Raw genomic sequence first — 13,212 nt, 5'->3', positions numbered from 1 at the left:
GTTGTTTGGGGTTTTTTTTGTAGGATGCTGCCAAAGGAAACCACTTTTCCTTCGCAGGATTCAGATTAAACTAGTGAGAAATCAAGTGCTTAGATGAAGACAATATTGAAGTATGCAGAATTCTGAACTGAAACTGCTTTTGTTTTTATAATGTTTGCACTAATGTTGTCAGTAACAACTAACAACCTCTTAGTGGAGACAGTCACGGGCTTCATATGCCTGTTCCTAATCTTCTGCCAGCATTTCACTGTGCACTGCATTCTTTTAAAGCTTTGACTTAAAATAAAGAAAAAAGGCCACGCGAGTCATTAGGAACAGAAGGAGCTCCATGAAAATGAACAGTTCTGTGTGCCTGAAAAATTCTGGGTGGCAAACCTTTCCTGCCTCTACATATAGCAAAGCAACCCAGAGATGGCTCTACAGCAGACTGCATCCTCCTGGATGTCAGTCGCATTCTCAAATGAGACTGAACTGCTGCTGTGTCCCAGTAACCCTCCTTCCAATTCAGGTACATTTGTATGTACTAAGGGATTTTGAAATGTGCAGGCTCCATGCCCATAAGAACAGCATTGTCCTTCTGGTCAGTGGGCTGAGTACCTATGGTCTGGTCTTACCTAAGAGTGTGACACTGTAGTGTGACACGGGGCCTTGCCCCATGTTTGTCAAAAACACTGCTCTGTGTATGTGTAAGACCTGCTTTTACCATTGTGATATATATTACTCTCCCTGGGTTTTTACCAGCCTCCTAAGGAGAGATGAGGTTCTCACATACATTATTTCTTTTCTTACTGTAAAACCAGGATGATGTTACCACCTGAATTATAACTGTGTCTTATTTATTTGTTTGCAGGATGCGGAGTAAATTTCACCAGCCCTGAAGGCCGTATTGTCTCTCCTAACTACCCCCGTCAGTATGATAACAACCTGAACTGCAACTATATCATAGATCAGGGACCACAGTCTCTGGTGATCCTAGAATTTGAGACTTTTCACTTGGAAGGTAACTTGTTCTTCCTAATTTCAGTATGTATTATGAAGTGTATCTGCTTATTTGAAAACACAGAAGTCTTTTATTGTGGAAAATCATAGATGGTTTAATTTGCTAGTCCATTCTGAAAATATTTTACAGACAAACACTTATAGTTTCCAGAGTTCAGGTTTGAGTCACTGAAGGCTTCTAGAAGAGTGAAGATAGATCTCACCTGTTGAATACTTATCAGCAATGAAGGTGGGAATTTACCAGGTTCTTGGAGTATAAGAGTGACTATGGCTAATCCAGCTCTCTGTTCTTGCCTTTTTTTACCATTCAGTCTTACAATCTTTTTGATCTTAGGTCAGCTGTTTTGCTTTTCAATGCTTCTGTTCCTTAACTAGTAAAATAGATATAAATATACTTGGGTGTTTAACAAGAATGTAAGAACATAGAACTGTGAAACTAGCTGAAAGACTACAGCAATGGAAAATGTATAAAAGTTGCTACCCATGGACAAAAATCCCTCCTGCAATTATCAAACTTGGCAGCATTTAGCCAAGCAATAACAAGTTTAATGTCCTAATCCCATTGGTTACAGTGGTAAAAAATTCTCAATTTTGATAGGATCAAAATTTTATGAGTGGAGATGCCATGATAACATAGAGGAATCAGTATGTCCAAACTACTTGGGTGATATCATATATTTTGAGGCCATCTAGTTCTCTTGAAATTACCTAGACAAAGAGATTTTTGACTAATTTGTTACCAAGATGGGTTGTGTGATTTGAATTTTTCTTCAGACCAAACAATAAAGTCAGAGAAAAGTCTTCTTTTATTTTGGTTTTTAAGTTTCCAAACTATTTTGAATTCAAAAATATTCTGGTCCAAAAGTAATTTAGGTCTGAGACAAAGGTTGGATTTGACTATGGTTTCATCTGAAGTATTTTTTTCATCCCCTAATACAAACCACTGCTTTAAGAGTTAATTTTTTAATGAAATGTAAATCACAGAAATTAGGGAATTTCTTCACATAGAATGCATCATTATCTATCAGACACACTAAGCATTAGGCTGCATCAGATTGTGCCAACTTTGACAACTCTATGAGTACATTACTGATGTGTATTCTGTCTGTTCAATCGGTTAATTTGTAAATTGATTCAAGCTTTTATTATCAAGAAGATTAAAGCAAAGAGGTAAGTGATACAGATATATTAATAAACATAGACCTAAACAAATACTAAAAATATTGCACTTCTTGCAGGGAAATTTGTTCCTTAGGCTACACCAACTAAAAGTCCTGAGTCATGTGAAAGAACTGTGGATATGAGCTTAAGGACATCTGCTTAGCAAAGTATGACACTCTCCAGCAGTTGATTACTAATGTTTTTCACAAAGTCTTAAAATACAACCCTGTAGTAAAGAAAAACTGCCTGTGTTTAAATTGCAAAGAAGATTAAAACCACCTCCTTGCAAGCTATCATTGTAGAAGTGAAAAATTTTCAGCAGTTTCACTGAATATATTTAGCACATGTGCCTAAGGGTTTCCAGTGTGAATTCTCTTAGTTCTTTTGCAAGGGTAGGACAATGTTCAGCAGCATCTGCTAAAAACATTTCTAACTATTCCATGTGCAAGTAAGCAATGTACCTGCTTAGATTGTTGCTGAGTTTGGCCTTTAAAATTTAAACCATGTTAATAGAGATGTTCTGGATTAGGTTTTAAAGTTTAGCTACATGTCCAATTAACATAATTTACTACCTATTTGACCTCTCAAAATAAATTTATTGGGTTTTTTCCCCATGGTTTTTTAGTAAAGAATGAAGTGTCTAAAATAAGGCCTGTAAGGCATATATATGTCATTGACTTTAACTGGTTGAGATATCTTTTCCAGAATATTAGAAGGCATAAGGTAATTGCCTATAGTGCAGTGACAAACTGCTACAAAATTAATTGACTTCATGGGTTAGTCACAGATCTCTGCTGTAGAGTAGTTACGTTTTCAGTTATCATAAGACGCCTGTTCTGATTGTAAAGAACTACTCCGAATGAGGCAGTTAACTCGCAGCCACGATACAGTGTCAGTATCTGGAACTAAATGAACATGACATACATGTACTAAATATTAAATATGTATTAAGCACTAAATATAGCAAGTAACAGAGCAATAGAGAACTGGAGGAAACTGCATTTGTTTATTTTGTGATCAAAATTTAATCTAAATTGTCTGCTTCCTGGTAGGTAGAAAAATTTTTATCTCAGAGCCCCTGAAAATAGACATCTAATTTAGATAATCATCTAGATTTATCTCCTCCTATAATGAAGTGTAAAAGTACTTTAAACTCAGAACCAAATGTGTTATGCAGATGGAGTGAATTGCCTTCTGGAGGCCTCTCACTCTCTTTACCCGTTGATTTTTACAGGAAGCCATAGGTAATAGCTTACACAAGATAGCTGAAATTTAGGAAGGAAAACGTAGGCAAGATTAACCCGATGAATGGAGTTTGGCTTAGTCTCTGTGATTTCCTTGCAGGCTTAAGAATGTCTCTTCCTGTGCCAAACTGAATATAGGCACAGAACTCTCTTGATTTTCCAATTTCATGAAATTGTGTAAGTTGCCACTTGCTTCTTGTAGTACCACCTGCATTGTTGTGCTTGGTTATTTTATGAAGAACCAAACGAGTTTGTTTTCTCAGCCCTACTTCTGTTACAGTGATAAGTGTCATCTTCCATATGTACTCCCTACTTGGATCAAAGGTCTATACAAATCAAACATTAGAATTAGTAAAAAAACTCCTTATTTATCTACCTTAATAGACTTATTATCTAAGAAATATTTAACCACATACAGTTTTGCGTACATAAGCTTTATTCAGATTAACATCCCTACAAATGCACCTCTAGGACAGCTATAGGAGTGTATTATTAAAAGGCTGTTATACTCTTCAAGTATGAGTATAATATCCAATAAAGCCAGAGTCCCAAAGAGTGGAAAAATAGGGAAAAGGGACATAGGCTTCCTGCAATATCTGCTTAGAATTCTGTAGTATTTATACATTCTGCCTACAAAACTACTGCTTTGTGTTGATACCGAAAAATGTTTGACCTGAAAAATGTTTTAATAACTTGTTTATTTCTCTTCTTCTTTTTAAACATGCATCTGTAATTTTGCAATCTAGGATAGAGTCACAGCTTTATTTTGGAGTCTGCTCTATCTGCTTTCTCAGTTGTTACTAGGCAATTCAGAAAACAGACAAGTTTTGCAATAGATTATTTTGAAAGAGGATATATATGAGAAAGATTTGTAATTCCTTGCTTTCAAAACAATATCTTGTGCTATGAAGCTGGTTAACACATTGCACAGGCTATATTTCTGCATAATACTACTACTTTAGTAATTACTAATTGTATTGCCACTTATATCAGCAACCAGTTGTGAAACAAAATCTTACTGTTTTAAGTTTTATAAGCTTTAAACAGAAAGACAGGTTCTACCTCAAAACTAAATGAAACAGAATCTATGACTATAGACAAGGAGATGGAAAGAGGAAATTGATAATAGTGATTAGATAGTAAGGGGCCCAAATTTGGTCAAGGTTTTTGTGCAGGCATCATATCAAATAAATTATTTTATGAAGAATAATGAGACTGGACAGAATTTTCTGCTAAATGGAAAGGAGACTACCCAAAGGCATATTTCAAAATGTAATGTAAGGACAACTGAATCTCTTATCATGTGAACTTTGGAGGCAGGAGTCAATGTATCCATGCTGAATGGTACCAAGAGATGATAAATAGAGTGCAGATAGATAAAAAAGGCCTTGAAAGCAAATGCATGCAGCAATTCAAAGAAACAGGGATATGTTCAAAATGTCAGGCCAAATAAATGATCTCTCCAGAAGTGTTTGGAAGACATACTGTCAAGGCTAGAGGACTGAACGGTACAGTATCCATGTTGGAAAAATCACTGTTTCTCAGATGAAAGTCATAGCTATGTGGAAGGACAGGCATTTATCTGAAAGATAGTCACTGGAAACTTATGGGGTCATCAGCACAGAGATAGTAGTTGCATCTGGCCTTGCAAATGAGATTATACAGAGCTAACGTGCAGATAAAGAGAGAAAGACCAGAAAGAAGTTATCTCATTGAATCCTCATGGATGAATCAGAAGAGAAGATACAGTAATACCAGAAGGATGAGCAAAAGCTCTTAGGAGACAAGGTTTTATGAAGAAAAACAGTGCTGGCTATGTGAAAAGTGGTTGTCAGCTCAAAGAGGATATGTGTCTTACATCTGGCTAAGAACACATCTCTGGAGACTCATGAAAGCTGTTCCATTGTAGTGTAAGGGACGGAAATTGGTCTAGAAAAGATCTAAGATTACATGATTAGCAGAAATAAGCTACAGAGAAGAATTACTGATGATGTGCTGAATACGTGTAGAGGCTGAAAGTATGATATGAGGAGAATCTGAGGCTGAGGATTATTTACAGAATAATGCATTTAATATGGTGAGAAATTAAGGAAAGTGTAAACATGAGAATGAGCTACAGGGTAGAGATCAAACAATTATCAGTCTTGCCAGGATCCATGAGTCATAACTGATATTGGCCCAAACAATGAGGATTCAAAGCTAGAAATTAAGTATTTTGCTTACAATCCTACATCAACCATCTTATATTTTCCAGTGCAGCAGTTCAAATCAACTCATGATGAGTATTATGGACATTTGCTTTGCTGAGAAATCTATTTCACTTCATGTCTTTCTCCAGAGTCTTTACAGAAAATTACCTAAGTTGATTTCTTAAATGTTTTCCATTCTGAAATTGCATTCATCTTGATTTCTTTTTTCATTTGCATTCTAAAAGTATTATAGTTTTTTTAATTGTATCACATTATCAAGTATTCTAATAACAGGATAGGACATGAAGAATATTTTTATTAATTATTTTACTAACAGTGTAATCAGCTATCTAATGTGGCTGGTTTTCAGCTTAGTTACTCTTATTAGAGTCAGAAAAGCACCATGTCATATTTCCGTATTGACATAATTGTAAAGTCTGTTGTCTTCACTGAGACAGAAGGAATTTTTAAAATTAAATCTCCAGAGAGGATCTAAAATACACCTGACTGCTGAGATCACTCTGTTGTTCTCATGAAACAGAATTATCACTCCATTCCTATTTGTCATCCTGTTCAATTTGAGTCATCCTGTTTCCTACAATAGAAAGAAGCTTGTTTTGACTGGACAACATGAAGGAATCACTCCACTGAGACAGTAGGCTCAGTATCAGTCCTATTAAATTTAGATAATTCCCTATTAAGCCTTTGCAGTTTAAATAACTGCTCCATTATTGCTAACAGGTCATTAAACATGGTAACTTACTCTCAATAAACATGTGACATCCCAGCTTCCATTAAGTTTGTAAATGATGCAAAAGGCAAAAAACCCATTAAGTTCTTTTTTAAGCATAACAGCTAATGAAACTCATTTTTCAGTAGGTGTGTGCTGTGTTTTTCACTGACATCATTAATCCAGCTTTCTTGCACAACTCATGTGGCTCTGTTCTTGCTCCCACCATACATCCCTTGGTGCTATGAGCTTGGGTACCACCAACTTCTCCCCATGCTTACAGCTCCCAGCTGGGCAGGGAGGTGGTGCCACGGCTCTGAGCTCCCAGGGTGCTGGTGGCTGGTGTTCAGCAGGTCTCTGCCTGAACTCACAGCCCTTACACTGAAAGCACAACTTGTCCTTCTTTGAGGACATTCCTCTGGCACTCTAATTCAGCTACTGACCTTCACAAAATTTATATGAACTTACTATTTTTGAGACCTCTTGCCTCAGTTGAATCTGTTTGCAAATAGGTGGCTAGAAAGTCCAGTAGGTAGGGCAGGGAGACAGAGAGAATGGCTCATTCCTCCAGAAAGCTAAGTGCAAATGAGAAATTTGAAACCAATGGGAAAAAAAAAATAGAATGCCAAACTCCCCGTTTCTGTGTTTCTTAGTGCTTTTTTTCACTCAGCTTAATATCTGCACTGATTTCCCCCCTCAGACAGATTGCTTTTGAAAATCATTGCAAGACTACATTTACTTTTTTTTTTTTTGTCTTCTGAGTCAAGCTGAAGAACCGGGGATTAGGTACTCAAAAGTTTGAGGGAACGTAGGGAGAAAGAAGTGAGCTCTGAAACAGGCTACTGCATGGCCTACTTTTTCATTTTCCAAAAATCTCACTCTTAATGATTTAATAGTCCCTGCACTGAGTGCTGTGTTCTGCATTAGGGGAAAGAAATATCAGGTAGTTAGTTGCCTGTAACAAAAGGTGTGTTGCTTTTATCTGCAGAGGAGATCCATGCTTTCATTGGGTCCTCTCATCTTCTCACAGAGAGCATTCATTCAACTATGAACTCCCACAAAATCAAGGGGCCTAGAGCCTTTTCCAGATCATAGGATGTGTTGAATGAGACAAGTCTGATGTCTTATATACAAGGTCTCTTTGCCTTTTTCTGCCCCAGTTTTACTGCATGTTAAAAACTGTCATTTGCTTCCTCAGCAAGCAAATGAGATCCTAAGTTCCCTGAAATGGAAAATAATAGAAAATTTAATTCTTATCCCGTGTGAGGTCTATATACTTGCATCTCAGTAAATCACATGTAAAATATGCTGCTAACACTTGTGCATTATATGTCCATGCAGCCCCAGCACTCCTGAGCAGAGCTTGTCTTTATGATGGAGTGAGCATCTTCAGCGGGATGAGCGTGGTCGCCCATCCTCTCATCACGCTCTGTGGTAATGAGCTCCCTGCCCCAGTCAGTGTCTTTGGACCTATGCTGCTCAACTTCTACACAGACTCCCACATTGTAGGCTTTGGATTCCAGGCAAGATACAGAACACTTGGTGAGTATACACTGTCCTGTGTTTTGATATGGTAGAAATATTCCAGCTGGATAACGGTTCAGTGTAGGATATGTTCCACCTCATTTTGGGAATACCTCAGACGGATGTAGATAGTTCATTTTCCCTCTCCAGGGGGAACAGCTCTCAGGACGAGGACATGGAACTGTTTGGTGCATGTTAACACACTGACTTGTGTGTTACCTCACACACAATTCTCCTTTCAAGGCTCTGCGTAGGACCAAGTCAGGAACTGAAGCACTTTTCCTTTGCTGTAGAGAAGGAATGCAACCATTTTCGGCAAGTTATTTTGTTTGTTTGGTTTTTACATTGTTTAAGGAGAAATGTGACCAGTTTACTTAACTTATTTAATTTAAAATATTTTGTCACATAGAGAAGAATGGTCTTATTCTCAGTTATACTGAAACTATATTATACCGTACAGGAAGCAGAACATGATCTTGAAATAGACACATCTATATGCCTTCATTTGATGACCCTCTTGCAGTGCCAGGTATTAATGTAAATAAAAACTGGGATATAGATATATTTCTAATTTTTGATAGTTATTTTTACCAAAGCTTTTTTTGTCAGTCACGTGAGAGCTATTTTAAAGAGCAAATGTGAATTCAAAAAAAAAGTTTCCAACTGACTTCAGAATTTACATCTGCAGAAATATCCCAAAAGATTGATTTTATTTTCAAAACCAATTTTAATATTTTCTAGATTTAACTGGTAGAGACTACTTTTATGTTTGAAAGCATAGTTTTTAACTGCAAAGTGTGAGTTTGTAACTTTGGTATTTCCCTTAATGCATTCCTCATGTTCAAAGCCACAACAAGAAAGCACAAGGCTAAATTCTTTATATGAAATGAATGGCCTGATACAGATAAGACAGAGGGAATGGCACTGAGAAATGACAATGTGCAGTTAGTCATGGAAAAGACCTTCATAACTCACTCAAGTCAGTTGCTGCTATCTGACTTGTGACTTCTGACATTTGAGAAAGATGACTGCAGCCTTATTAGCTTGTTGTTGTATACAAAGCAGCTTCTGGCAATTAACATTCCTCTTCCCCCTAGTTGTATTGTTTGCTGAAAAAAAAATTTAAAAGGCTCCCTGCTCCTAGTGTGGAATAATGCTAATTCTTTATCCTCCCAGGTCCTGTCCTTTATCTGCCAGTGCTGTAAGCTGCCAGCCTGAGGAGCCAGGGGCTCTGAATCCAACAGCACCCTGTATGGGACTGCCTTTGTTAAGGTGGTGGCCTGGGTAACAGCATCTTCTTTAAAACATGAAAAACTGTGTGTGGCTTTGAGCTAATTTATCAACAGGATGCAGGGAAGCTTTTTTTTTTTTTTTTTTTTTTTTTTTGCTAAGGTTAAGATTATAAAATAAAGGCTGAAGCTAACAATGGAGATTAGAGTTGGTTTTATAATAGTTTCTGTTCCCTGAAGCACTGAAGCTGGGAACAAACATTAGCCACATCCTGGCCTCATTTGCATCCATGGTGTGAAACCCTGAGAAGCCAAGCAGTGCCTTGAATTTACAGCTGCAAAGTTTAACTAAAGCAAGTATTCCATACTCTAGCTCAGCCACCCCTCACTGCTGGCAAGTCTCAGCACAAGGAGAGGTGGGAAACAGGATTAGTGATACCTGGGGACTTTTCTCTGCTTCTCTGTGCAGAACAAATGCTACAGTAATGCCCCAACCCTTCCAGATGTTGGCAGATGATGAGGCTCTGCATACAGTTATTCCAGAAAAGTCAGAGACAGGGCTGTGTGTCCAATTGTGGCTGCTTAGAGGCTTCCACGGCACCAGGGCCTGGATGAAGGGATGTCTTTGCCCACATATCAGCCAGGTTTCTCTTTGCAAGCTAGAATGGGTGAAGAGCTACTCTAGACACACCTCACTCATGCTTCTGCATGGGGCATCCACCCCATCCCACTGCTCCCTGGTCCTACTGCAGGACACTTGAAATCAGGCTCAGTCTTTTACTGCACAGACACAGAGCCATTGCCATTTGGTATGGACTAATAACAACCTGTTACTTCAGTGCTGAGTAGTCTTCCACTGCAGAGCACAACCTGATGGACATCTACACATTCTACAGTTCTAGGCATTGCACTGAAGACTGCTCCTAATTTATCAAGGGCTTTTTTTTCCTTACAGGTAAACATCTTCAAGAAATATGAGAATTAGGATGAAGCTAGTATTCAGACACTAATCACCTTTTTTTTCTGTTTCCCCTACAGCTTGTGGTGGCATTTTCAGTGGCTCTGTCGGTGTTATCTCCAGTCCGGCCCATTCAGTTCTTGATTATCACAACAACATGAACTGCTCATACTACATCACAGTTGGAAATGGCAAAGTAGTGGTCCTCAAGTATGTAACCAAAGTTCAGCTTGTCATTAAGCGACAGGGAAGTCTCTGAATCCCATTAAAGACAGCAATTATTGACTATTTTTTCTCTGTCTTTCCTTTTCCAATGGCAAAGCTTAACTAAAATGAGAAATGGCTACTGAAGTCACTTTGATCAACCTCAGGCTCCATTACATCTTTCTCTTCAACTTGTTATGTGCAAAATATCACCACAGTTTTAAGTTCCCACTTTGGTTACCAAGAGGACTAAGAAATAGTAAAAATGCAGCTCATGCTTTTTAGTTAAATTCTGTCAGTCTTTGAGGATTTCTGAGACTCCTGTAAGTTTATACAAGAAAAATAGTAATTCTTTTTAAGACTGGTACTCACTTTAAAGCCAAAGTAATAATACCCACCCCAAAAGAGTATACTTCTGAGTGCGTGCTGTCTTGCCTAAGAGAGGGATATGGTTGCCACAAAATCTTGCCACTGAGAAATTAAAAAAACCGATACATTCTTCAATCATATATATGCTGAGTGTGAATTAAGAGAACATTTCCCAAGTTAGCAGAAGACCCAGCTGGTCTGCACTCTGCACCTGCATTTTATCTTGTACAAAGGAGACCTGCTGCTTCACAGAAAGCTGAGGTGTGCTGACAGCTTGCCTTGCAAGAGACCAGGTGGGCGAGGGTCACAATTTCTTTGAGACTAGTTGGCTGAAATGTTTTGCCATGCAGCTAATAGTTCTGCTTGTTTGTTTCTGAAGAGATATGTTTTGTCTGTGTATGGCTTTGGCTATTGCTAGTACTTAGATTTTTCCTCAAGCATTAAAAACACATGTAACACAGGAACAGAAATGAAAATGTGATACCTAAAGCTCCAGTTGTGTTTTGCAGATTCAACAGCTTCCAGCTTGAAATATCTCCCTCCTGCTACAAAGATTATGTGGCAGTATATGATGGCTCAGATACCCATGCTCCTCTCCTCGGGAAATTCTGTGGCTCAGAACTGCCTCCCAATATTAAGAGCTCCGGTAATAACTTGTTCCTGGTGTTTAGCACTGACTTCTATGGAGCAGACAGGGGATGGAAAGCATCTTTCAGGGAGACCTTAGGTAAGCATATTATCAGACTCATAACCGCAAGAATTTGCTGGTAAGTAATTCCTTTTAGTGAGGAGCAGTTGTGATCTGCCTCACTAGGGGTGCTAGAAATGGAAGAATGTTTCTGATTTTGTGAAAATTGAGTGAACTAAGCTAAATACTAGGCTTATGGGATCCCTGCATTCCAGTCTGGTTTTGAACTGATTCCTTTTATGCTTTGCTATTCTTTTCCTGCCTCTCTGAAGGCACAGGCATTTCTTGGGTGACTGAAGGCTTAGCAGCACCCAATATCTGAGAATTCTCATTCTTCTGTAGTCAGAGGTTGGTGGTGCGCTAAAGATGCCTCCTTTCAATCTATCCTCAGTTTCCATTTCCTTTCAGTTCACCTCACACCTTTTTAAGAACAAAAGCGTTGAGGTGAGTTAAGATTGTGGTTCCCCCCCAAGCACCACTGTTCTGATTTCTACTGATTAGCAGGATCATTCTGGTTAGCTGGCCATAACATAAATGGGATCATAGTAAGAAGGCACTGGATATTAAATGTTTTGATGGCACAAGAGGAGGGGGCAAAGTTTGATTATTACCTTAAAAAAACAGCTTAAACTCAGTAGTCTTTTTAAGATCAAGGTGTAAAAGGAGCTTTTTATCTTCTTATAACATCTGAATTGTTTCAGGGAAGGTAAGCAACAAATAATTATTACATGTAAATTGATTTCATGTCATCTCTACTAGTTTCCTGTGTAATTAACTCCATGGGTTTTGTGATCTAGAAAGAAGTAATTGTCCAGTTAGCAAAGCTGGCGCTCAGACAGATCAGAATGAAAGGCCTTTGTGGCAGAGCAAACATAGTCTTCTGCTGAGTCATTGAATCCCCTCCCTGCCCCTAGCCAGTGACTTTCTCATTTGATACAGTCTGAGAAAGTATTTACAGATAAGGAAAATAACTGGTTCTACTTGGCCTTGCCAAGAAAAATATTCCCACAGAACCTCATGGTTATTACTATTATTAACTCTTCCTTTGCTTCACACTAAATAATTGCTACAAGTATCATTAAGACCCCTCTTGTGAACTGTATTCCAGGTAACATAGTGTTGCTTCACATGTTGCTATCTTTAAACCCTGAGGTATCAGTTGTTATAGATCCCCTGCAGCCTGGGTTCATGTTTCCAGAATGAGATCATCAGGAACTCCCCCAAGCTTTTGCTCTTCCTATTGGCATTTAGTCAACTTTTTTAGCCACTGACTTTAGATTTGTTTGTGCAACTTGCCAGATAGGCTGTTTAAGCACACAACAGAACACAAGCCAAGCTCTTCACATCAGTACCATGCCTGATAATTTCCTAGAGTGAGGAGAAGCCTTTTATGAATAAACTTTGACATCTATTAGGCTATGTTTTGGAGGGACATTTCTGGAGGCTCCCAGGGAAAGAAAGATCATGATGTTGCAGGAGTTACTCAGGAGCAATGGAGTTGCAAGTTATAAAAGATGACCAAGCGGAGATGTGGGTTGTGTGACAAAGAGCCCGTGGTGGTGAGATGCTTAATGGTAGGTCTTCTTTCTTCACTGTGGGAAGTAAGCCACAGGGACTAAACCACACAGCCATTAGCAAGGATCCTGGCAGTCCCATCCTAGTACAAAATGGCCAAAAAGTAGAAACGTATATTATAAGAGGAAAAAATGAGTCACATCCTATAAATGTTTCCAGTTTGGCTTGCCTAAAAAATGGAGCCAGGAAAATCTGTGACACATCTTCGTACTATGAAGTCTGAGATTGTGCTTCAAATGAAAGAGAATAAAACCATGAAGATCTAAAAGCCTGTTATTCTACATGGTGCTTTAGAGAAGCTCCCTTATGTCTTTCAAAAGATAAAACCCATGTGGTTTTGTA

At 38.3% G+C, this 13,212-nt stretch overlaps 1 protein-coding gene across 1 annotated transcript in view; it reads left to right on the top strand.

Annotated features, from left to right (window-relative positions):
• Positions 1-13,212, top strand: part of CUBN (cubilin) — a 141,453-nt gene that overhangs the window by 113,112 nt on the left and 15,129 nt on the right. Inside the window, 4 exon segments of the mRNA XM_032682519.1 lie at positions 851-1,000; positions 7,665-7,865; positions 10,115-10,244; positions 11,117-11,334. Of these exon segments, the coding sequence (XP_032538410.1) occupies positions 851-1,000; positions 7,665-7,865; positions 10,115-10,244; positions 11,117-11,334 (699 nt within the window).

This window comes from Chiroxiphia lanceolata, chromosome 1, assembly GCF_009829145.1.
Source record: "Chiroxiphia lanceolata isolate bChiLan1 chromosome 1, bChiLan1.pri, whole genome shotgun sequence".
Taxonomy (NCBI): domain Eukaryota; kingdom Metazoa; phylum Chordata; class Aves; order Passeriformes; family Pipridae; genus Chiroxiphia; species Chiroxiphia lanceolata.
Note: the sequence above shows the minus strand (reverse complement) of the source record. Positions and strands in the feature narration are given on the sequence as shown.